This window comes from Mugil cephalus, chromosome 13, assembly GCF_022458985.1.
Source record: "Mugil cephalus isolate CIBA_MC_2020 chromosome 13, CIBA_Mcephalus_1.1, whole genome shotgun sequence".
In the NCBI taxonomy this organism is placed as follows: Eukaryota; Metazoa; Chordata; class Actinopteri; order Mugiliformes; family Mugilidae; genus Mugil; species Mugil cephalus.
The window spans coordinates 6,138,907-6,163,480 of record NC_061782.1 but is presented as its reverse complement, the minus strand read 5'-3'; the positions used below and the strand labels follow the sequence as shown (position 1 = coordinate 6,163,480).

Here is a 24,574-nt window from a genome sequence, read left to right as displayed (position 1 = left end):
CCTAATTAGCAAATGCTAGCAGTACGACTTTTTTAGAGCATTGCATTGTCCGGGATTACCACTCTCATCATCTTAGTTTAGCATGTTAGCATGCTAGCATGAGCTAATGAACACAAAAAGGCATTTGAATTACTGTAAGTCACAGTGGGTTTGCACTATTGACAAAGTTCAAAGTGTGACTGAACATTGGGAAGTTTTGCCTTTCTCCTGACATCTCGAGGGTATCACTAACTTCCTCCAAAAAACTCTCTAGCTTTGCGTCACTCCTCGACCTGCACATGACAGCAGGGTTCGTCATCATTACCGTAATGGCAGCTTTTTTTACCAGTAAGCAAAACTTCCCAGTGTTCAGCCACACTGAATTTTATCCATTGGTGAGTTACGGTAATTCAAATACCACTTTTTTTTTTTTTTTTTTTTTTTAATTTGCAGGCGAATGTTTAGGTCTTAAAGGGTTAAGGCAAATCTGCATTTTAAGTGCAAATTGAGGCTGACAACTTGCATCACTAATGCAATTTCTGGTAAATCTTCATAATCAGTTCAATTCAACTGGCACAATATTGGAATTTAAATTACAATGAAAAGACTGACCACCTGAAAACTCTAAAACAAAACAAATTAACATCCATTTCACTCACATACTACATCTTCTTTGTTCTTCTGAGTGAAATGGCTTTGCAGGAAGTGTGATTTTACAACCTCCTGGGTGTGGTCAGGTGGCAGGGAGGTGGGTTTTTAGGCTGCCTCACTCTGACTCACAGAGAGACACCAAACCAAAAATGTGGTTCAGAAACCTGTAACAATTACACACTTCCAGGTGTAAGGAGATGTTTTAGTCTGTGAATGCTGACACTTTTGTGTCTTTGTTGTGCCTCAAAAATTAAAAAAAAAAAAAAAGCAAACATTTGCAGAGATTATTTTCTGACGTGATGCACTGCAGCGTGTACAGAAATACCTCAAGACCGGAGCAACCAGACCTGCAGGTAACATCAGCATCAGCCGTCGTCAGTGAGCACCGTGACCCCACAGAGCGGCAGACAAGTGGTTAAATGAAACACTGATATGCAGCCTTTCGTACGTCTGCATTATTTTTCCGCTCATGGTGTTGTGCTCGATGCACAACATGAGGTGGTAATTCAAGACATTATATTGCGCTGCTCGCAGGTTCCCATTCCGTTCGCGACGCTGTGACAAAGTATGATGCTGACAGACATCATTGGGAACACTGCAGTCTCCACTCCGTGCAGAGAAACAGTGCGCGCGTAGTGCGAAATAGTTTTTTGAAAATGTGTTTGAACCCTGGCCCCGCTATGGAATCCTGTCAGTCTTAGATGAGCAGAAACATGAATTATCCCATTTATTTTACCGCAGTAAAGACAGAAATACAATTAAAGCCTTTGTAATTAATTGGCGGTGTGGCTCTGTTCGTCTGTGGAAAAGAAAAGGCAATTAATTGGCCTTTTTTTTTTTTTTTTATGTCGCACAAAGAGAGGAGAAAATACAAAGTGAGAAGCAGGAAATCGACGAGATACTCATCAATCCATCAATTATAATTTAGAACACTACTCCGCCCGTGATCCTCCTCCGTCTGTGGCAGACGCAACCGGGTTGTCGCCTTCTATCAGGCGCCTGAACATATCATACTTTTACCTTACTTTTAATTCTGCCTGACTCTTCACTATCCCAGAGCACACGGCTATGATTGATGGCTGGCTCCACCGACTAATAACCACACGGTCTTCTCCCCACAGGTTTTCTGCATTATGGAGACATCTCTAGGGCTGTTAGCAAACCGGAGGCCCGAGCACTGGGGAACATTATTGACGAAGCTGTCCATGCGATCACATCGGACGCCATAGTGGCACTGACAGGTGGCTTTCGCAGGTACAAGACTTGTCTCCTCCTTTCAGCGTTGATGTTGTAGATGAGACAGGACAGCACGTCCTATTTCTTTTCTTTTTTTTTTCTTTCTCCACCTTAGTATTGTTAAATTCACATTGGTTCCGCACAGGGAAATATTCAGATTTGATAAATCTCAAGGGATCTGCTTGATTCCCATGTGGCGGCTCCTTATTATTCACTATTATCAGAGCATAAAGGTTAGGGAGTGGGCGTGCAGGCAGAGGCATTATTGGGTGTCTAACTTCTAGTTTGAATTAATTATTAGAGGAAATGGATTCATTTGACAGGGCTGCAGATTCATCGCTTTGCTCTTGACTGTGAAAGAAAGAAGGAAAAAATCTTGACGGCCAATCACGTCTTGCATTTACATTAAGATGCCGCAGTGCATTACATTGTAGACCTCAGAGTGCCCTTTTAGAGCTACCTGCTGAGCGCAAACTACTTGTTCACAGCCGTCGCCTCCCTGCGTCGTCACCCCTTTGTGTTGCTCTTTTTTTTTTTATGTGCTGCACTTTGTGCCTGAGCAAGCGTGGAGCACTCTGCTCTGTGATGTTGTAAAAATCCAGCCACAACCAGTGGCGTGTGAGGTAAATAATTCAAAGGCAGTCTGGCAGCGAGGACAGGCGCTTGCCTCTCTACAGGGGTGACAGAGCTGCCACAGCTCAGGTGATGGTATTTAATAGTGTCTGGACCAGAAACATCACCAAGCGTGTTTCTGTGTCTCTGAAAACCGACCAGAATGTCCCCTTTGCCTTTTCCCATTCCTGTTTGTCAACAAATTGCTCCAAAATTACCATGGGCTGACAATTAAAATGAGACTAAGTAACTTTTGGTGAGGAACAGATGCTGCGGTTGCAAATGAAAATTGTAGAGCTAAGGCCAAAACACAAATTAACGAAAAGATAAATTGCGACAGGTAATAGGCTTTGTGCTTGTGCAGAATACAAATCGTATGCAATAGTATTGTCATTTTCTTTAGGTTTTCTTAAAGTTATACCGTTCTTTTAGTGTACAGGAAGTCAATGTTCTATAGTAAGCCACAGCACCAGATACCCACTACTCCTTCAGAATGACACTGCCAAACAAGTGTTTTTCTAAAAATCTATTTTTGTCAGCTGGAGATTTTTTTTCGTGCTGTGAGCGCAGCGCTGCGGAGGAAAGTGTTTGTTTTACTTGACACACAGTGAATGAATGTGCATCTATTTTGGGCCACAGATTAGCAATTACACATTTCACACGGTCATAATTTATTATGCACAAAAAAACAGAGACCCTCACACATATGCACACATACAGTGCTGCTTAAAATTATTTGCACCGCTCAGAATTTTGCACAATTCTGCAAATAAAAGACTCAGAACATAGAACATCAGCGGATTGTCACACGAGGCCTGAAAATAGACAAAGAGAACCCAGTCAGACAGATGAAACACAAATGATTGTGAATGTTTCCATTTTTATGCAGAAATATGGAACATCCTGATGGGTGCAAATACCTTTAAACAACACTGTGCAATATGCAGGTTATTGTATTTTCCGCTGTCTCTTATTCTAATGCTGCTGTGTCACCCTGAATTTCTCTTTTGGGGAGAGCTATTGGGCCCTGTCAAGCTGACCCTGGTGTGGATCCTGGCTGGGACACAAACTGAAACACAAAAGGCAGGCAGCGGCGTCTGTCAAGACACTAGCGGCGTCTCTGTCAGGGCCTGGATGGCTCAGTCGGCAGAGCATCAGACTTTTAATCTGAGGGTCCAGGGTTCAAGTCCCTGTTCAGGTGATGGTAATTTTAAGGTGCTTCACTAATCTCCCCATGTCTGTTGCTGAGGTACCTCGAGCAAGCACCTAACCGCCCAAATTTGTCCCTGTGGACGACGCGAGGGGCAGCCCACCCAGAGAATTCAATGCACTCAAAAATATTAATTATAAAACGTGCTCTTTATCTTAATGAGCATGTGTTTGGACGGTGGGAGGGAGCTGGAGTACCAGGAGAGAACCCCACGCAGACACAGGGAGAACATGCAAACTCCACACAGAAAGGCTCCAGTCGGCCGATGGGTTCAAACCTTCTTAATTATATCTTAGTATATTTAAATAACCACATCATTGAAGATATTTAATGCATTCAGATGACTGCTCTTTGCTGGGGCCTATTACTGATATCCATCCATCACAGTAAACATTACATTAACCCACTCTGTTCTGCAATTACGCTGCTAAGAGACCAGATGACTAGACATCAGAGTCAATGGTTCGTAGGAGGATGGACACGGAGGAATTGCCCCTGTGAGACGTGGACAAGGATTAAATCTTGTTTCGTTACATAACCTACATACTGTAGGGTACGGGTATAGCTGACTTGTAGCAGTGTGTGTGTCAGTAATTGAGGTGCTGCTGCAGCTCGTTGTGGGATGACGTCTATGCTTCGAATGCATCGCTTTTGTACGACAGGTGACACTAGTGTAGGCAATCTGGTAGAAATCTAAAACCTTGTCAGTCATGCTGCTCACATTGCCGCATTTCAGCCGTTTTTGGCCCGGAAACCATCAACTTTATCTGGCAACAGATAAAGTTTACACAGCCCGATTCATCTGAGGCATCATAGGCTGCTGGTCCAATGTAGGACTGTGCTAGTTTATTCCCTGAGAGTACTGCGATATCTGTTTTTCCAGCATTTGATTCCAGCTTTCAACTTCGTTCACGAGGCGTTACGCCGACGCGTTTTAACACCTGCACCCCGGCCTCTCTGCGGATATGGGTTCACAACTTTCCTAAGTGGCCTAAAGATGGTATCAAACATCACAAGACAAAATCCAATATCTCCAATCTTCATCAGGGTGAGTGACAGCTGGAATGATATCTGATTATGTAAATAACTGCTCCTCAAGGGGAAGATGTGGATAAGAGAGATGAGGAAAGTGATTAGAGCATCATGGATAGTTAACATCAAGAATGAAGGGGAGGAACAGCTCAAGATTTATGGGCCAGTAGTCTGCTGCAAAGCGTAAAGGGGCCTGTGAGAGATGCTTTTATAGCTTCAAACTCAGATGAAGCGCGCATTAACTTCCGCCTCATATCTGGTGCAGACTTGGGGAGTATTACGTGAGACCTAATTGGAATCACGCCGAGCTATAATTGAAGAACGACGACTCGCACATTATCAGTCACTAAGTGCGTCATTTACCTTTATCTCGTTGAAAAGCAGATTCTCCAGACGGGAATCTGAAACGCGGCAGGAGGCGATATGAGGCCTATTACGCCAAAATAGTTCATGCGCTCTCCGAGATGCCAGCAGCACCACTAATAATCCACTAATTCTCTCCAGTTTGACATATTTGAGGATGCTCCCCTCTGAAAGTCCTGTCAAAGCTCAAATTAATTAGCTCTAATTTCCAGGCTGTTGTTGAGTCTCTTATTAGTTTCATCTTTTTCCAGCCGATAGCCCTTGTCAAAAGTGGGAATGCACGCGCGGCGCGGCGCCCGCACCGCACACCTCCTCAAATAGATACCCTCGGCTCTGGCAAAATCTTTCATCTCTGGATGAGATGCGCGAAACAGATACCTCGGCTCCCGAAAGTTTCCCAAAAATAAGCAACAAAACTCGAGCCGTCATCCGCTTCAGAGAGAAACAGCGTGGTGAAAATTTGTTGACGCCGCTGACATTAGCCTTATTGAAAGGACAGCTGTGGAAGGCGGGTGACGAGTCTTAAAGCGGTTTTGTTGGGAGGGGAGGGGGATTAAAAATAGATTAGGCTTGAAAATACAGCTCCTGCCACCACTGTGTGTGTGAAAGGATCATACGGTGTCAGCGGAGGACTGCATTTATTTCGGTGTGAAGCCGGCAAGTCCCCGCGGTGGATCTTATTTAACGTTAGATCGTCTGGAGTACGGCTCCAGAGTGATGCTGATGAGAAGGAAGGGGGGAGGGTTGGGGCGTTGAGCGCACTCTCAATCCTTGAACACTGCATTAGCTCCCTTGAACATTAGCTGAGATAAGTATTCCTTATCAGTTTAGTTCAGGGTGTCATGATGTTTTAAGCCAACTCTATTATCAGGTCGCTGGGGGAAAAGGGCAAAAACAAGCGGCCTGATCACAGCGCGGCCTGCAAACACTTACTGCTTTCTCTTCTCATATCTCGCTGATTATCACCTTGCTTTTCTGTGTTAGTCGAGGGAAAAAAGAAGCGGTGCATCACATCACCTTTTGCTTTTAAGTGCAGCTGAACCTGCCGCAGCCACACTTCCCCCATCTGCATTATTCATACGTGTCGCCTTGTCGTCCACATGTAAATAACCATGTATATTTTATAGGCTTTGTGCAGGAGCGCTTAATAATTGAACATTTTACCTCACGCGATGAGAGAGCAGACTGGCTACGCTGCACCAGGTGTTCGCGGATCCGTGACTCGTCGCTCCGCGTCGCACTTCGTTTTAAAGAAAAGCGTCTCACCGAGCACAAAGGCGTTAACAGCCCATCAGAGCCGCTGTTTCCAGCTGAACCTCTAGAGCTGCGTCTTCACACTGAGCTCGGGGGTGGACGCTTAATGCTAAATAAAAGCTTCTGTGTTCTGGAGGTCCGCCATTAGATGCAAAATAAAAACAAAAAAAAACCAAGCCTGGCATAGTGCCGTCTGCTTTTCCGCTGAGTGGATTTGTACTTAACATGGTATCTGTGCCGACCTGATGCGTGCTAACATCACAGTGCAGTGATGAAGTTTAAAAGTGCAACGCCGTGCTCGCCTCGAATAACCACCGACTCCCCGCAAATCAACTTGCGATGGAATCAAGTTGCTTTTGAGTCCCGATTGGAGATAACTGAATTTATGCTGACGATCTCGCCGCCTCTCCCTCTTTAGTTCCTTTGCTATTCATGGCACACATTTATGCAGTGCACTCGGGTGAGTTTTGCCAGCGCAGCAGAGGCTAGCAGTGAGATTCACTTAACAACTTAAGCGCGCTTGCTGTACAAGCTGGGAGTGTTGTGGAAGCTCAGCTTTGCCAATTAAGGGTGTTGGGGAGGTTTTGGAGGAAAGCTGCTCATTCAGCACATGGAAATCTGTGATGCATTCTCAAATAGCTGTGTCCTACCAGTCAACTCATTAAAGAAGAGTCGACTTTATGCATAACGGCCTACATAAATACGAACCACGAGGGTAAAAGTGAGTCCTCTGGCGTGTGTTATTTCGCGGGGAGGATAAATTGTCTACAATCTCAGAGAAAATTGAACGACTGTGACTAAAGTAGCATCTGCCGAGCGGACCTGTGAGCGGCTCCCGCCACGGGGCTACATGCCGTCTGCCACTAACTCTAATCATTAACATTATCATGCCTTTTGCAGCTCTAATGGCTGTTTTCTGATACTCCCTTGCTCCGCGAATTAGCCACAGTGACCTTTGAAGCTTTTCCCACAAGCCATTCACAGGCTCTCCCGCTTCCTTTTAAAATTGCCCTCTCTCGCTGCTGTTACTCATTTGTTCGGGGAGATCAAACACGGAGCCTCGTGGCTGCGGAGGCTTCTTTGGAGCCTTATCGGCGCCAACATTCTTTGTCGTTTTGCTTTGTTGTTGGCTATGACACTGGCGCTTACGTCTGTAGGATTTGTTCCTAATATTTATCAAAGGGTTTGCAAGTGCCTGTGCCGTGTGTGTTTGTGCGAGCGGGTGCCGGGTAATGATCCGTTTCAGACGATGCCTGGCCTTTCGTCAAGTAGCGCTGGTGTAGGCCCGAGATGAGGAGGCAGCCCTCTTCAGTGTGGCAGCATTGGTGTGTTTTTTTTTTTTCTAGCTTTTTTTTTTAGTTTTAGCTGCATGTTTATATCAGTGCTGCTTCTGTAACTGGTGAGAAACCTGCCGTATGCAGTTGTTTTAAGTTACAGGAACGCAGTGTTTTTATTTCTTTAGTCATCCTTTAGGTTTTGCAGGATGACTGCACCAAACAGAGCACACACCAAGTCAAAGGCACCTTGGACAAGTGGTCAGTCCATCACACTGTCACATTTTTATGTTTTTTTTTTCTTCATCTTGCTTCAGGAATCTCACCAAACTGCAAACAGAGATGCATCTCTCTCATTGGAAGCGCTGAGGCCTGTATAGCAAACTCGAAGTAGTGACTCCAGCAGACACATGTGGGTGTGGCCGACCGTTTGTGTAATCGTGTCTGAGCCACATGAGATACGACGCACTTGTCGCTAGTAGGAGGAATACATTACAAGGTTGTGCACGAATGTAGAATCCTTTCAAGGACAGGTTGTGTCCCATGGGCCGTCGGGGTTTATTTAGGAAACACAGGAATTCATGTCACAATGTGTTTTAGTAAATTAACTTTACCAAATGTAACATGTGTTTTAGAAGCGTAATATAAATGTAGAATAAATACATAGTGATAATTGTTTAAAAAATGGGGGTCAATAGTATTAGTGTTTCTAGCTTGTGTATAGGAAATAAATATCTATATAGGAAATAAAAAATTTAAGTACGATGTCAATGGAAATGATCCTCAAATATATTATTAAATGAAGATAGAAATTAAAATATATGCACTTACCATGAGCCACTTAAGTCACAACTTGTGCACCAGGTTATAGGCTTTGTGGTCTGCTCACTAGCTATATTTACCATTCTTAGCAATGCCAGTTCATAAAACACATTACACCGTATTTGAATATATACACTGTAACAACATGAGGTGCCATGGAACTGTGTGTTCCTCAAAGTTTTGCTAAAGCCGAAGAGTAGAATCTTTTAAGGTTGAGGTAGGTTAGGGTGAGGTTGGCTAACATCGCTGTCAGGTTATTAATAAGACAGAGTTTATGCAAGTATACACATTTGTACTATTACAACATGCATCAGGGAACAGTGGAGCACCAAAAAAATGAAAGGCACAGGAGGAGGCAGGAACAGGAAATAACAGAACTTTAAAAAAGAAAAAAGAAACGACTCCTTCTAACAAAAGGGGCTGCAGTGTTGAGCGGGGAATTCCAAAAACAAGAGTACAACAAAAGAAGAAATCCAAAGGAGAAATTAAGGCAAGGATGAATCCAAAAAAGAACAAAAGGCCAATGCACCAAAAATCCAGGGGACGCAACTAGAGAACACGAGCAGGGAACGGTGAGGAAACACAGACGAGCTGACAAGAGACAAAGGGAGAGGAGGAGAGGCATATATATATATATATATATATATATATACAGCAAGGTACAAGATACTGGCCGGATCAGCGTACCACGGATAGTGTATAAGAAAGTCTGTACCCAGTATGGAATAGAAGTACCCAAATCCCAATGGGCCACACCACAGAAGGTGGTTGAGATCAACAGGGCCAAGGTTCTGTGGGACTTCAGCTTCCGGACTGACAAACAGGTCCTGGCTAACCAACCGGACATAATGGTGGTGGCGGTGGATAAAGAGCAGAAGAAGTGTTAGATGTGGCGATACCAGCCGACACAAACATTAGCAAGAAGGAACACGCAAAGGTTGAGAAGTATCGAGGGTTGAAAGAGCAGCTGGAACGGATATATACATGTATCAGGAAAGAAATCAGAAGGAAGTGAGTGAAAACAGGTGAAACTAACAAAAGACACAAAGTAAGACAAGTCAGTGTAACTAAAGAGGTGGGAAAAGACAAAAGCAGGAAGTACAGCTAAAAGCAAAAGAGGAAACCAAACTAGATAAGACAAGGCACCAAACCCAACCCTATGATAGACTGTAACTCTGACTTAAGTTAAAGCAAAAGCTGCAACATGTACACAAACAAGTAGCTACAGTTTAGCTTTTAAACTAACTAACCTTAAGCCTCATCAAAAAGGAAAGTCTTTAGTTAGGAGAGTATTTGCTTCCTGAACCCAAACTGGGCGCTAGTTCCACAGGAGAGGGGCCTGGTAAGAAGAAGGAGAAGGCTCCACCTCCCAGTCTACTTCCATTCTAACTTTTTGAACCTCAAGGAACTATATTACAGCATGAGGGTTCAATGAGGTCGCACAAACTGATCTCACAGCCTCCAGTGTGTCTGGGTGTGTCGAAATCACACGAGGCAACTCATTTTACATTCAAAACGAGACTTTGATAAACAAATAGCACGCATTTACATATTACATCTGCTTTCTTATTCGTCTTGGCTCAACAGGTTTTGTTCAACATCACATGGCAACTTATATAAAAGGTATCTGGGAACCGACATTGTGATGTAACATGAATTCGACGTTCATAAAAGGAGCAGTTAAATGAACAGAAGTCATTGTAGCAACGGAGACGTCAAGCTCTGCAGAGCCTTGTTAGTCTGCTTCATCGCGCCGATCCCAGCAGAAAATTATGATTCTCATAAAAGTTAAAGCTCTGACAGCTGAGGCAACAAAAAAAAAAAGCTTCAAGACTTTTACACAACTTACTTGACGCACATTTACTTCCTTTAAATAACGAGAAAAAGTCAACGCCTTTTGCTTTTAATAGCTCCCGTCTGCCACTCTTCATAAGTTAAACACTGACTGAAAGACAATTCAGTTCATTACTTCCAGGGCAGCAGCGGTCCGGTAATAATCACAATAAAAGGCTTCATAAGTGACCACGTAAATCACAACAGACGGGACTTTTTATAATCCACCCAATATGGAACAATTAGATCATGTAAATGTTTGGTCATATTATTTCTCTCAGGTGGGAATAAATCCTTTCTGCTTTGAGAGGAACAACAACACTCGGATAATTTCCTTTCGTGACCATGTGATTCAGTGCGTTTGCAGCCAGTTGAGTGGGTGACCGTTACATGTCTTCATCTCCAGGGGGAAGGAGTTTGGTCACGATGTAGACTTCATCGTGTCCACACCGCAAGAGGGGAAGGAGGAAGGTCTGCTCACCGCCGTAATTGGTCGACTGAAACACCAAGTGAGTATGTCATTTGTAAAGTATTGGTACATACGTACAACATACATACACTGTCTAACATGCTCTAAAAGTTGTAGAACAGCATCAGCATCCTCTGGTATAATTGGTCAGAGCTTCATCCTACAGCAAGATAACGACCCAGAACTTAAAATGCATATATTTTAATTAAAAAAAGAAAGAAATACTGCAGCGTTTTAAAACTTTTCACCGGTAGTGTTAATTAGCAGGAAGTATACATCAAGATCACTGAATATTTACAATCTACTTCTGACTCCTGGATAATTATTTATTATTTTTTTTGTAGGCAATAAATTCGAAGGAACAAATCTGAGCACTGCGTAATATCTTCTATGAAATCTACATTTTCAGATCAGTCAGGTGTGATATTACAATTAACAGAAGTTCAGAACTTAGTTTGAACAGTTCATCGCATTTGAAGTTAAACCACAGAAAGTGGTTTAGAAACTAAAACTTTTAGTTACATGTGGCTGTGTTTGGCCCAGTGTGAAAAAAAAAAGTTTATTGTTTAATTATTATTGACAACTGGACGGATGAAGCTACTTGAATTAAATATGATACATATGCAACAGACAGACAAGCTATCAGCGCATTTACATTTTTTGAATCCATCACGGAGAGTTCATGAAGTACGTGTCCGTCACTTTTTGGTGCCCTTTTTTGAAACATTTCTGTCACAGTCTGTGCTATTGCGTCTGCTTTCTGTATTTCCTTCTAATCTGTTTGCGGTACTTTTCTCTGTGTTGTCAGATTGCTTAAAGTGCTTTCTTAATTTGATCTTGTTTTGTCTATTTACGTGTGTTCTATCTCTGGGCCAGTACTACAACTGTGCTTTCTCTTAAAAAGTCCAGAGAATACATCTGATGATAATGAACCCAGGGTCCCACTAGATTATTTTTTTTTGTGCTTGCTCTTTAAAACATCACATTTAAAATACATTGTAGAACTTGTTTTTGCTTTTAACACATCGCCCACTTATGGATTCCATACTTTATATGTAACAAACTCTTTTACATATATGGAGTAGTGCAATATGTTTCCCTGAATCCATTTCACACAATATTAAAGGTGAAACTATGTAGGAAATTTTCTAAATGTAAATTGTGCAACAAGATTTAATAAATTGCTCGTTTGAAACTCACTAACCTGCGGTCCTTATGAGATGAGACGAGACAAGGACAAGGCAGAAAAAATTTTATCAAATATTTATTCTGCAGAGAAAGTTTAAAAGTTAAAAGGACAAATAAGAAAAAAGAATTCAGTGGAACAATTGGTTAATATTGAAATACTGACATTGACATCACATGTGATTAGAAGAACCAACTCACAGAAACATACCAAGTGCTGTAACAGATGTTTGATTTGCATTTGTGCACCCGAAAAGTCGACTTCCCTGATAACTAATCTGTCCGTAGTAATTGTCTGACAATCACGGAATATTATGTAATTTGGAACTGAGAGCACAGATTAGATATATGATAAAAAACTCACGAATCTGAAAATATATTTCATTGAGAAGGCATGTATTTGAGTCACCTTTCCATCACCCAAAACTGCATCCTCGGAAATGTAGTTATTTATTTTGGTAAAACGTTTTTTCATTTATACCAATTTAGCTTCCTGCAGTGGGGAATGATGGCACATGGTGAGTAATTTCATGAAAAGGAAAAAATAGTCCAATTTAGCAGGTCACATTTGGAACTTTGAGCGGGGACTCACCTTAATAAAAAATGGATCCTTTGATGGAAAATTAGCAACAGCAAAACAAGAGTGAATGAGTGAACGGAGTGCAGACTGAGTGGGTGAACGAATGAATGTGGAGGAGAGAATGAAGGACAGAAGAGGAAAAGCAAATGTGTGAGTGAGAGATAAAACACACGGGCGGATAATGTTAATGGTGGGTTATGTTTATATACACATGATAGTTTAATTGTTGGCTGTGCTCGAACGACGACAATTACTTAATATCACAATAACGCAACAAATATCAAGGCACCACATACGCTAAGTGTCCAATTTAAATCGAATTAAATCAAACTGAGATTCTAACTACAGTAGTAGTTTGCAAACAAATGTTCAGCACGTTCTTATTAGACATATACGCCCACATCCTCGACTTAATTTAAACTGAAAAAAAAAATCATAAGATTTTCACTAACTCTCGTAAGTGTGTTAAAAGATATGGCTGACATGCTCAGGGTGGAGTTTGCATGTTCTCCCTGTGCCTGCGTGGGGGATAAGCTCCAGCAACCCCCGCGACCCTAGCGAGGATAAGCGGTAGTAGAAGATGAGATTAAAAAACAATACAATGTTTTGATATGGCTGACCTAATCTTCATTTTATTCCCTATTTCTGTATAAAAATGACTCAAAACCTCAGTGGATTTCCATAAATTTCATTTGTCTATTTTTCTAGAGCTGTAGTTCCCAACCTGGGATTCATTCCCCCCACACAAATTATTCCAGCACCAGCATGTGGCGTTTGATCGCAATTAAAAAAACAAAACAATATAAACTACCAATATAATGAGAGTAACACAGCTTTCCCTCTCCAAACATCACTAGTCAGTCAGAGGCAGGGTGTGGGTCTTGGAAAGCTTGGTTGAGATCCAGCTGCAGCGGATGCTGTGTTCAAGACCACTTGGGGAAAAAAATGTGCTCTGAGTTGTCAAACTCTGAAATTACTGGTTATCATTCATGGACCAATAAATTCTGATTTATACCAGAGGATTATAAACGTAGATACCAGAACAGCTGGCCATGAACTGAATCTTAAGAGAAATCGGATCATGCAGAAAGAAGAACATTTTGTCTAAAAACTTGACATTTCTAGGATACACACTGACATCCTAGAAATCTTTATGACGATCCAGTGCTCTGCTGGTAGCAGCCATCCCCAGCAGGATGCAGCCTGACACAGACACACACACACAAAAACGCTTTAACTAAAAAAAAAAAAAAACGTGAAGAACAGCAGAAGGTGTTGACCTGGCCTCCAAGCTCACTAGATCCCAAACTGATTAATTATCTGTGCTATGATCCACAGAGCCCCCTCCCCTCAACCAGTGGACCCACTAACAACGTCCTGTCACCAGACACCACAGGACGCCCTCAGAATGTCCATTCTCTGATGACTGTTTTGGCAGAAGGTGGTCATAATGTTATGCTCGATTGCCGTGGGTCAGATGTGACGACAGCCGTAGCACATGTGGATTCAGTGACACAAAGAATACTTCTGTTGGCAATGATTATTGCAAGTCAGCACAGTTTTCACAGCGGCTTCACACGAGCCTTTGATGCCTCAGCAGCGTCGGTTTGTTGAATCAAGTTTTATTGTGGACGTTTCTGTTTGATGCCCCTCAGCAAGAAATCACTGTCCACAGAAATGAAAAAGGACATTTAATAAAAAAAAATAAATAAAAAAAAAACGATGCCGCACTAGTCATTACGTTTGCTTTCGGAGCTACTTTACCTCAGTAAAAAGCTCCAGTTGTAATTACTTAGATATTACCTCCTCGCTGCTGCTGCTGCATGCGCTTACACAGACATTTGATCTCCTCAAGGCCAATGAAAATACATTACGGAGCGAGTTCCCTTCTTAAAAAGGTACGGTGACATGACACCATGCGAGGGAAAAAAAAAAAAAAAAAAAACGAGGGAGAGGACATGGAAGGACGCCGCCTTCTTCCTCTGATAAATACACAGGTGAAGAGGGTCATGGGAGGAGATAAGAGCGTGATGAAGAGCAGGATGGCGCTGTCTGGTCTGGCTACCGGCTTCGTTTTTTTGTCTTCGCTGGGTTTAAAAATAAATCCCTCCATCATCCATCATCCACGGCTCTCACATCCACACCTCCGATTGCCTGCGCTCCTTCAGAGGTCCGTCCCGACGATAATTACCTCCTACTTACTGTATGTTATCGTGGCGCGCTCTCACCACTCGCAGCCACTATGGAATGACAGAGGGAGCGGGGTGAAGGTGTGAAAGGATGTGTGAATGCGCGGTTGATGGGGAGGCAGAAGAGGGATGTGAAGCAGTGAATTAGGCGAGTGGGCCAGGTGTTAAAGAGGCTTTTGCGGTGTAAGGAGGAACGGCATGATGCGACCGGAAGCTTTCTTCTCAGCGGGGGATGGAGGGTGGGGTGGGTGGAGTGGGCATGGAGAGGGGACCGACCGGTCTGCAGGGACGAGGACACAAGAGACAGTGATTAAGTGGAGGTAGCAGAGGTTGACTCTAAGTCGTGTAACCTTGTCATCTGCAATCGAGCCCCCGGGGGCCGTCGTGTCTTCACTCGGGCCTAATATCATAGGCCGCCGCTGGATCCCTCCAACCACCACCACCACCACCACCACCCCCCCATCCATCCAGCACCTCCTCCTCTTCTCCAGCCTGCAGGGAGTTAAAAATACATCTATCCAGAAACGTCCTTGTAAAAAGGGGTTCATCATTTTTTCTTGCCACCTCACCCCCCCCACACACCCCCACCCCTTCCCAACTCTACTGCTCATATTCTGAAAGCATAACTTGGGGGCAGAGGCAAGGTCAGCCACCGGCTTCTGAAGCAGACAGATGAGATTCAGCTTGGCCCTGGTAATAGCAACGGAGAGGCGGAGAGGGCCATGTTTCACCCCCCCCTCCATCTATCATCTGTGTCTCTAAATACTGTATAAGCACTGCTTTCCGAAGGCTGGGCTCTGTATGCCCTGCTGTCACATAACAACGCCACGCCATTGAGCTCAGGCTTTATTGTTCCACATTATATCTCCGCGTCAGTGCGGTTATGGACTGGAGACTTTCCCCCCCGCGGTTGAATAAATAGCGGAGACGGAGCTGCCAATGCAACTGAGATTACTCCGCAGTCGACGCAGAGTTAGTCCCTCTGAGATCCAAACTGTAACCGGGGCTGCTCTGACTGACGCTGAGATGCGCAAAATACCGCCATTTCATTTCAGCAGTCGGCCTCTTTCATTCTGGTGGAGCCGCGCATCAAAGTTGAAGCTCTGTCCTGGTTAATGCGGGCTAATCTGCAACTCGAGGGCGCGCTTGGAAGCTTCCGCGTGTCAGAGAGAGCCAAGATGAGATCATCCTGTGCATGCAGGTGGCGGTTGCGACCGCTCATCCCACTCTCTTAAGAAAAAAACCCACAGCAAATAATAAAATAATAATAAAAAAAAAAAAACAGCTTAGCCTTTATATCACAATTTCAAAAGTCATGTTCACTTGACTTAGTGCTCAGAGGCGAAGCTTTGGGGGAAAGATTATCTTCCCGCTGTCCTCCTCTGTAATTCCCTCTGTAAACAGTTCTGGTGGAATAAGCTTACTCTCAGATGCTCGCTGACATTACCTGCTGCGTAGGAGATGATTACAGAGCGCTATTGGACTAAACAGCCCCCGGCGATACTGAGACGGGAGGTGCTTCATGACATCCCGCTTTTATGGTAGATTTGCGAGTGTATGTGTGTCAGGCTGAAAGAGACTAAGAGAAAGCGGCACGACTCCACCGCCGCCGCCGAATGCGCGTGGGCTGGAGGGCCGCAAACGTTGCCGCGCGGAGGGCATCTGCATTCAGGTGCTTAATGGTCTGCGCGACTGTCACCGTAACTGCTTTTCTCTGAAGGCATCGATATGATACAGGGATGAAAGAAATGCGCTCGCAGGAGGGGTTGAAATATGACGCTGGAATGAGAGGTGACCTACATTTGCGGCCTCGTGTATCAGATGGGCTGCAGACCTTCTCCCACAGCTTGTCTCAAGTGTGGCCCAGGGGGATTTTAATTTCAGATTAGTCAGTATTTAAGTGCTTTTATGCCGTCATTCTGGCCTCATTATCTAAGTGGGAACTGCCACCGCCTTCAGCGGAGCTATTACTGAACATAAAGCGAGTTTTGAGAATATCCCCGATGCCTGTTATTTGAAGGTGAATGGTTATCTGTAATTGCAGAGGGAGAGCGGCTCTGGGGTACAGCAGAGGGTGACGTCAGGAGATTTTTTTTACCTGCAGTTGCAAACGCACTCTTTAAGGTAATTAGAGCGAAAGTGAGGAGGAACCCGCAGATTCCTTGAGATCCGCTCCATGAGTTTCCTTTTTTTCACCGTCTCCGCTTTGCAGTCCTCACCCGATGACCCAGGACTGTTTGGTAGCAGCTATTTGGGAGGTGCTGACGTGGTGTTTAATGTTTTGTGATCAACCTCAGTCATGGGCCGGACGAGAGAGAGGGTTTTCCGATTATTGCTCTTTAAGGAGATGGAGCAGATTTATGGCCACCGAGAGGAGAGTTTATGCTGTGATCTGGAATTAAACTGACAATTTGTAATCGTAATCGCCTTAACACTCCTGCATCCAGGGAGAAGCATAATCAGCCAGAGCGAGGCCCCGAGGAAATCAATTCATGGACTATCCGTCTTTTTCCTCTATCTCTCCAAAGCGATATCTGCTCGTTCAACCTATTTCTCACTTTCTCTTACAGGTTGAACACTTTATTCTGGAACTCTTCTTGCACTTACTCCATTGCACTTTTCTCTACTCCCGGCTTTGTTTCTCATCAGCAGCCCTCTCTCCTCCTCTCTCTCTTCAACACACGACATCTTACTTTGGCAGAGATTTCCATTATCTAAGGAGTGGAACCATTTACCAGGGAATGGGCTTCAACCGTCTCCTATGGCTGACTGAAGGCTCGTTTCTCTATTTGATTTTACACTCAGACTCCTTTTTTTTTTCTCGCCACTTCAGGCTCAAATCAGGCTGATGACAAGTCTGAGCACATGTTCACACAATGCCCCCGTGTCCCCTTTAAAGCTCTTCTAATGCTCTCAGTCGGGGCAACAATAGCAAGGTTTTGCAAATGGAGGCTTCTGCTTTTGATTTAGTCCCAGAGGAAGATTTCATTCATGTATTAATTTTGCAGTTCAATACGATTAATGGAGCCATTCTTCATTTCAACTTCAGTTTGTTTGAGATCACACAAGGCGAGTTTCTAAAAATATGAAAATGCAGTATGTTGATTTTCATCTGCATATTGAATATTTAATAGGTTAATTGACTGGCTGAAGGAACACCTTTGTTCTGTTGATGCTTTAGTTTTTTTTTTGTCACCATGCCATTTCTGCATTTGCTAGTCTCGTTAAGTCACAAGGAGAATGTGAATCTGCTTACACACCATTTGAATTTCAGCGTGAGTTTTAATCTACACAGAGAAAGCAACTGTTCATCTTTTAACGTTATTTTCCTCTCACTATCTTCATACCGCAGATGCTAAAGCGGAATCCAGAACTCTTGATTCTTCCACAGCAGCCATTATGTTGTACACACGACAGTGGCAATTAGATGACCTTTACAACTACCATAGTGTCCATCACTTCATAAATGTCGCTTAACTATTAAGTTTACTCGTCAGATCGTCAGAATCCAGAGTGAAACTCACCCACTAAAGCTTAGTACACTTACACTTCTTAAAATAATCTTACTTTGCTTCCTAGAGTCATTTTACAATAAATTACGTGCATCAGGAATGGGCAGGAACCTGACAAGGGCTTTTAGTGACTGGACCACTAAGAACTGCCTCCTGCTGAACAAAAAAAATGTTCGTTGACTTTAGGAGGTCTAAGCAACAGCTCCTGCCAGTCAGCATCCGAGGGGAGGACACTGAAGGGGTGCACCTCAACAACAAACTGAGCTGGTCTGCTCACACAGACGCCATGTACAGGAAGGGACAGAGTCAGATCCGTCAACGCATGTAGTGAAATGCTCCTGGAGGGCTAGAGAAGCAGCAACAGAGGGATGCTTCTCTCACTACGCTGCAAGACTGAGGTTCAAGAAGTCCTTTTGTCCCCACAGCCACCAGAATGTTGGTGGCTAAATGCTAAATGCTCCCTTGTAAAAATTGTATAATGTTAAAACGTCCAGTCAACTTTTGCACAGACGTGCATGTTAATACAGTCTTGTATATTACCAGCCTTCCATTTGCACTGTTCTTACTGCTTCTATTACTTAATTGTTGTCCTGTTACTAGTGCCAGAAGGCAGAAACCACAGAAATTACTAGAACTGATAAAGTGCCCTATTGCTGTTATGACCTGCTGCAAACATGATGCATAGCCAGACGCCAGCTTATGGCAGCGTTCCTGGGGAATCTTAGCCTATACCTCATGGGCAAAGGCCCCCAGTTCACTAGTATACTTGCAATTTTCCAGTCCCACCAGAGATTTTCAATGGGGTGACTGTGATGGTCACCACTGTATTTTCCAGTGCTTCTTCTGAAACCAAGCCTTGGTGGACATGCTTGGGATCATTGTCCTGCTGGAAGGTGCAATGATGCCCAAGCTTCATCTTCCTTACAGAAGGCATGACATTTTCTCCCAGGATTTCCTGATACTTAATTGAGTCCATCTTGCTCTCCACTTGCTAAAGGTTTCCAGTGCCAGAGGAAGCAAAGCTTCACCGTAGATGGTGTTCTTTTCAGTGTATGATTCATTCTTTCCCCTCCAGACGTACCGCTGGTCCAGGCCCAAAAAGTTCCAGTTTTGTTTCATCACACCACAGAACAGAATCCCAAAACCTCTTTGGCCTATTCATATAGTTTTGAGCAAATTGGAGCCTAATTTTCTTGTGCTTTTGGGTAAGTAGTAATTTATGTTTTGGAGTTTGTGCATGAAGCCCTTCAGCATTTAGTATGCGCCTAACTGTGGAAACTGAAACCTCAGTGCCTGCTGCCACCAAGTCTTGCTGCTGGTCTTTTCCAGTCATTTGAAGGATTCTGACCACCTGCCTCTTCAGCCTCCTTTTTTCTTTTCCACCGTTCCTTTAACTTCAACCTTGCAAAATGCTTCCAACTGTATCTGTAGAAACATTCAGTAGCCTTTACTAACTTCTTGTATCATTTTCCTTGTTTGTGCAAGGAAATTATCTCTTTTCTGACCCTTTTGGACAATTCTCTTGACTTATCCACGTTTATATCAAATGTCACCTCAACAGCACAGGTATTTGAGGTGTTCTATCTCAAGCGCACCTGATGCAGCTAATGAAGCCCTTGATTGGTTGTGTTTGAGACCACACCTGATTTGCAAAAGTGTGTTCTGAATTCTTTTCAGGGGGTTGAATCACTGCAATGACTTCAGTAGTCATTTTGGGCTTAATTTGGAGAAACTATTTGTAATATTAGCTGTGTTGAGCTTCTTAAATGTTCTTGTTTGATCTGTTAGCAAACAGCTGCTAGTTTGTGATAATTGATAAGATAATTTGCTCAAACCCAAAAAGTTCCAAACTCTTTGTTGCATTAGAGGAAAAATAACGAATAGTTGCCTATTGATATCTGTTGGTGGCAGTACAGTAAAAAAAAAATCATCTTTCACTGAGAATTTGTACTACATTTCTGCAAAGAAACGCCTGACTGTCCAACTGAGTGGCAACCATTAAAAACAAACAAAGTCCAGACATTCACCCTCACTTAATGGGCCATCAGGTAATGAGAGTTTGTAGAGCCTTCACCTTTATCCCTCACCATTCACACGAGTCACCACTCCACAAGACATCCCCCTCAGAAAAATCCACTATTTCTTTCACCCGCTATTTGAAGATGGCAAATCTCAAGCTTTGTTTAAAGAAACATAACCTTGCCTCAGCCACTCTCAATAGCTCCAGGCCTGTATCTAGGCTGCCTTTTATCCACCGTGATTATTAAGAATCTTCTAAAGCAAGGTGCCTGTGCTCATGGAAACCAATAGCGTTTTGTAAAACTTGCAACCAGGTATCTCACGGAACCACCTTTTAGATTTTAAATGAACTGTGCTCTGTGATAAAGGTCAAATTACAGCATTTGATCATGAATGATTCCAATTTTTTTTGCTTGTTTTTCAAATGTGGGGTCGGTTATGCAGGAATGTACTGTCCTTGTATGCAAGAATGACAGTCATCACTACAAAGAATCTTCCAGAGAAACCCTTGATTGAATGTATTCATGAACTTGGAAGTCACTTCTTGGCACCAGTGCGCAAAAAAGCGAATACCACAAAACTTTCTTAAGCTTATCTGTGTGAACAGAGAAGTTTTGATTGCCTGGGAGAAAAAAAAAAAGCTGTTGGTTTAATAACAAGTAGCATCATTCCACTGAGTGAAACATTTTACTGTAATTGTGCTTTTTGATCCAAGTTTAAACCCTGAGCGCTATTCCAATAATTGAGTCTTTTTAAAATACAAATTAAAAACTTAAATGGTTCCTGCCAGTCATCGGGCACACATCATAATGAAGGCTTTCATACCAACCTGTCTTAATTACTGCAATGCTGTCACAGCGTAACTCTGGTCAAGATTAGGATTTACCAACCAATTCTCTCCGAATGTGGAAAGTTTTATTCCATGTCAGTTTCAGAAATGAGAAAATAAGTGATGATTAGTAAAATGTAAAGGATAATAAGAGGTTTATTTCAACTTGCCATATTTATTCATATTGTCATTAAAGTGGCTATTGTGGTTCTATGCTACAGTGCATCCTGTCTTTGTTTTCAAGATTCAACAGTGAAATAAATTTGAGGAAAACCATCTGCGCTTAGGGCGACGAAGGCGGCCGGAGTCTGATCAGCAACTTGCTCACAGATTATTCTTCAGGATTTTTAGTCCAGTGTCCTCCAGTGATTTTTTTTCTCATATAGATTCTCTTATTGCATCCTCTGAAGTCCGGGCCAGAGATGAAGGGTGACTGTCAGGGCCTCTGGGTGCTTACTTGAGAAAGATAGATTGGCTATGCTCCTTTAAGTGACTTGCTAAAAACACATGCAAAAAAATGTTTTCTCATAATTTCTACCGTATGCACATAGCTAGATCTAGTATCTAAAATACCTCTCTCTTCATCAGGGCATTGTTCTCTACTGCGATTACCAGGCCTCCACCTTTGACATCTCGAAGCTTCCCAGCCACAGGTTTGAGGCCATGGACCACTTTGCAAAGTGCTTCCTTATCTTGAGGCTAGAGGACAGCCAAGTGGAGGGAGGCCTCAGTCGTGCTGAGGGGGACAGACGGAGCTGGAGGGCTGTACGCGTGGACTTAGTATCGCCACCTATGGATCGTTACGCCTTTACTCTCCTTGGCTGGACCGGCTCCAGGGTATGAAGGGTTATGGAGACAATGAGGCCCCTGCAGAGAGAAGTTGTTGCCAGAAAAAAAAAAAAAGAAAAAATCACAAGTAATGTAGTTTCTGGTGTGCATCGGGGCCAAGGTATTGTTTAGTTTTGACAAACATGGACTTAAGTTAAGGAGACATGTGGAATATATTAAGGCAACTCAAGCAAGACAAGGTCTGCGTAATGGAAATAAGATGTCTGACAATTCTGATGATATACAAATAAGAATACAGGAATACATAATTCATTCAGGTTTCACTGTTTCATTTCTAAGCTTTCACCGTCAATTAAAAGTGATATTTGATTTCTACAGCAGTTCGAGAGGGATCTAAGGAGGTACGCTAGAATGGAGCGGAGAATGCTTCTTGACAACCACGCTTTGTATGACAAAACCAAGGTAAGGTGAGACATTAGATTTTACCCGACAGTATCCAGAAAACAGCATATTTGTTCTTGTGATTTTGATCTGTAGTGTATGTACTGGATGTTCCTGTGGCCCTAGATTTCTAACTTCAATATTCTGTTTATACTGCTCCTGTTGGGTCAAATTAGACTAGTTTAAAGTAAAAATATTTCATGAAAATACTGTCAGAAGTATGGCGCTCCATCTACTTAAAAAAGCATGGCAATGTTTTGCATCATTTTATCCCGTGGATCAAACATGAGTCTTTGTGATTCTGTAAGTGAAGTCATTTTACTTTTGCAGATGATGTCAGCGTACTTTTACCAGTTGACGTTTCTCTCAAAAGAAAGTATTTCAACTCACTTTTGTGACTGAAGTCAACCTGTAACAATAAATCATCTGCAAAAGTAAATTGACTTCACTTACAGAATTAATCTTGTACCAACAAAGATAAGATGACGCAAAAAGTTGCCTTGCTAAAGTTGCTAAAACCCCTTGCTATTGGTATCACTAACGGCTAACCGTTGTTAGCTCGGTAAGATAATGTCACGTAAAGGAAAAACACATTTCTGCTTATTTTAAATTATGGTCATTTGCAAATGTTATCTTAAAATTTTAGTTGAATCAAGTATTTTAAAACAACTTGCTAAAGTCTTTTGAAGTCACTTGCTATTGTTAATTCCAAATTACATTAAGAGTCTCCTGTAATTTTACTTATTCATTTCTACAACAATATCAAACCTGAAAAATTAAAAAAATTAACCAACTATATCATTAACATAAACTTATTTCTTAGCTTAAAGTCCAGTTCTTCCACTTTTTCCAGTTTCCTCTGGGATTTACCCAGAAATAATTACATCAGCTGGAGCAGAGTAAATACAACGAGCAAATGAGTGTTGTGGGGGTCTTCATAAGAAGATTTTGTTGAGCCACTACATAAAGCTTGTAAATGAAAAAAACAAAATGACTGGTACTTTGAACAAATGTAGACAAATTCAAAACATAATATATTCATGTCAAGAGCCAAACTTAATTAATTAAGGCTTAATTATGTTAATATTACATATTCTTAGATTGACTTATCTGTGTATTTCCTTTTTTTTTTTTTTGGTACAGTGATGTGAACAAACCAAATATATTATTTTGAATGCGATGTTCTTGGTAAGGCTTAGTGTTTGATTGATTTTAATCCTAACCTTATCTCTCACCTTAAATAGCAAAAAAACCTCAGGGACAGAAAACTCCTCCGATGAGCTCCAAGAATAGCCATTGTCATACCAAAGAAATACAGAGCTGGGAACATATGAGCATGAGAACAAAGAAATGATTTAGACAAGAGGCATGGCATCATCCATTCAACTCTGTGTCAAGGATGTTTATTTTATACGAAAGGTTGTACAGGATTTCATATTTTTTCGAATAATCACTTGATGGATGACTCACATTCTTCTAGTGATTTGTCATTCTGTTTAATTTATTGTGTCAGGCAGGCACCTACTGGAGGCTTGAAAGGAGAGTTTGGAGTTTCCTACTTTGCAGAACTCAGCAGCTCTGGTCAACTTAGATTCATGTTTAAGTGCAAAGCCCGTCTTCACAGAAAATATTCAAATGGGAGCAGAAAGGCTCTGATTTGTTCGGTGACTCCTGCTGATTTAATTTGACAGTTTCTTCAGATGTGAGAAGTTTTCCTGTCGGTGTGCATTTACAACTGTTTGGGGTTTGTTGTGGTTGGGATCTTTCTATTGGTTGGTCCTGACTAGAACAACAACAGCAGCGGCCATATTTTTTTGTGTTTATGTAGCTTTGCACGTAAATAGAGGTGCGTAAACTCTCCCAGCTGCTTGTTACCAGGAAAAGGGTAGTGAAACATGCTGCAAATTGGAGAAGTTTTAGTTGTAACATGTATTCAACATTGTTAAGAGTCTTAAAATCATAACGCAACTATATAAGAAACAAGAAGTGTATTTATGTAACAGTCTTTAAAAGGTCCAGTGTAATGTTGCTGGGTTAGGGTTGTTCTGTACCTTTTAAATGTTTTGAGTTGTCCTATATGTTGCTCATTTCTACTTTGAGCCTTTATTATCCGCTACTGGATGGGTATTAGTGGAAATAGAAAGGAAGCAACAGGGTAAAAGATTGGGAGTGGTGTGCAGCCAAGGTCGCAGCCTGAGGGCACCCTCTAAACCATGTGAGTTACCTTGTGCTTGAGAAAGGAAGGTCTCAAATTAAAAAAATCCTTACATGGCTTAACCTGCATATGCCCAAGTG

General features: G+C 42.5%; 1 protein-coding gene and 1 non-coding gene across 4 annotated transcripts in view; both read left to right on the top strand.

Moving 5' to 3' along the window:
* Positions 1-24,574, top strand: part of dntt (deoxynucleotidyltransferase, terminal) — an 83,226-nt gene that overhangs the window by 28,003 nt on the left and 30,649 nt on the right. For all 3 annotated transcript variants that reach the window (XM_047602233.1, XM_047602236.1, XM_047602235.1), the window contains exons 7-10: positions 1,752-1,884; positions 10,673-10,775; positions 21,638-21,886; positions 22,217-22,300. In XM_047602233.1, coding sequence (XP_047458189.1) covers positions 1,752-1,884; positions 10,673-10,775; positions 21,638-21,886; positions 22,217-22,300 — 569 coding nt within the window. The remainder of the gene's footprint in view (positions 1-1,751; positions 1,885-10,672; positions 10,776-21,637; positions 21,887-22,216; positions 22,301-24,574) is intronic.
* trnak-uuu lies at positions 3,607-3,679 on the top strand. Its single transcript has one exon. It is a non-coding gene; the product is annotated as a tRNA-Lys (tRNA).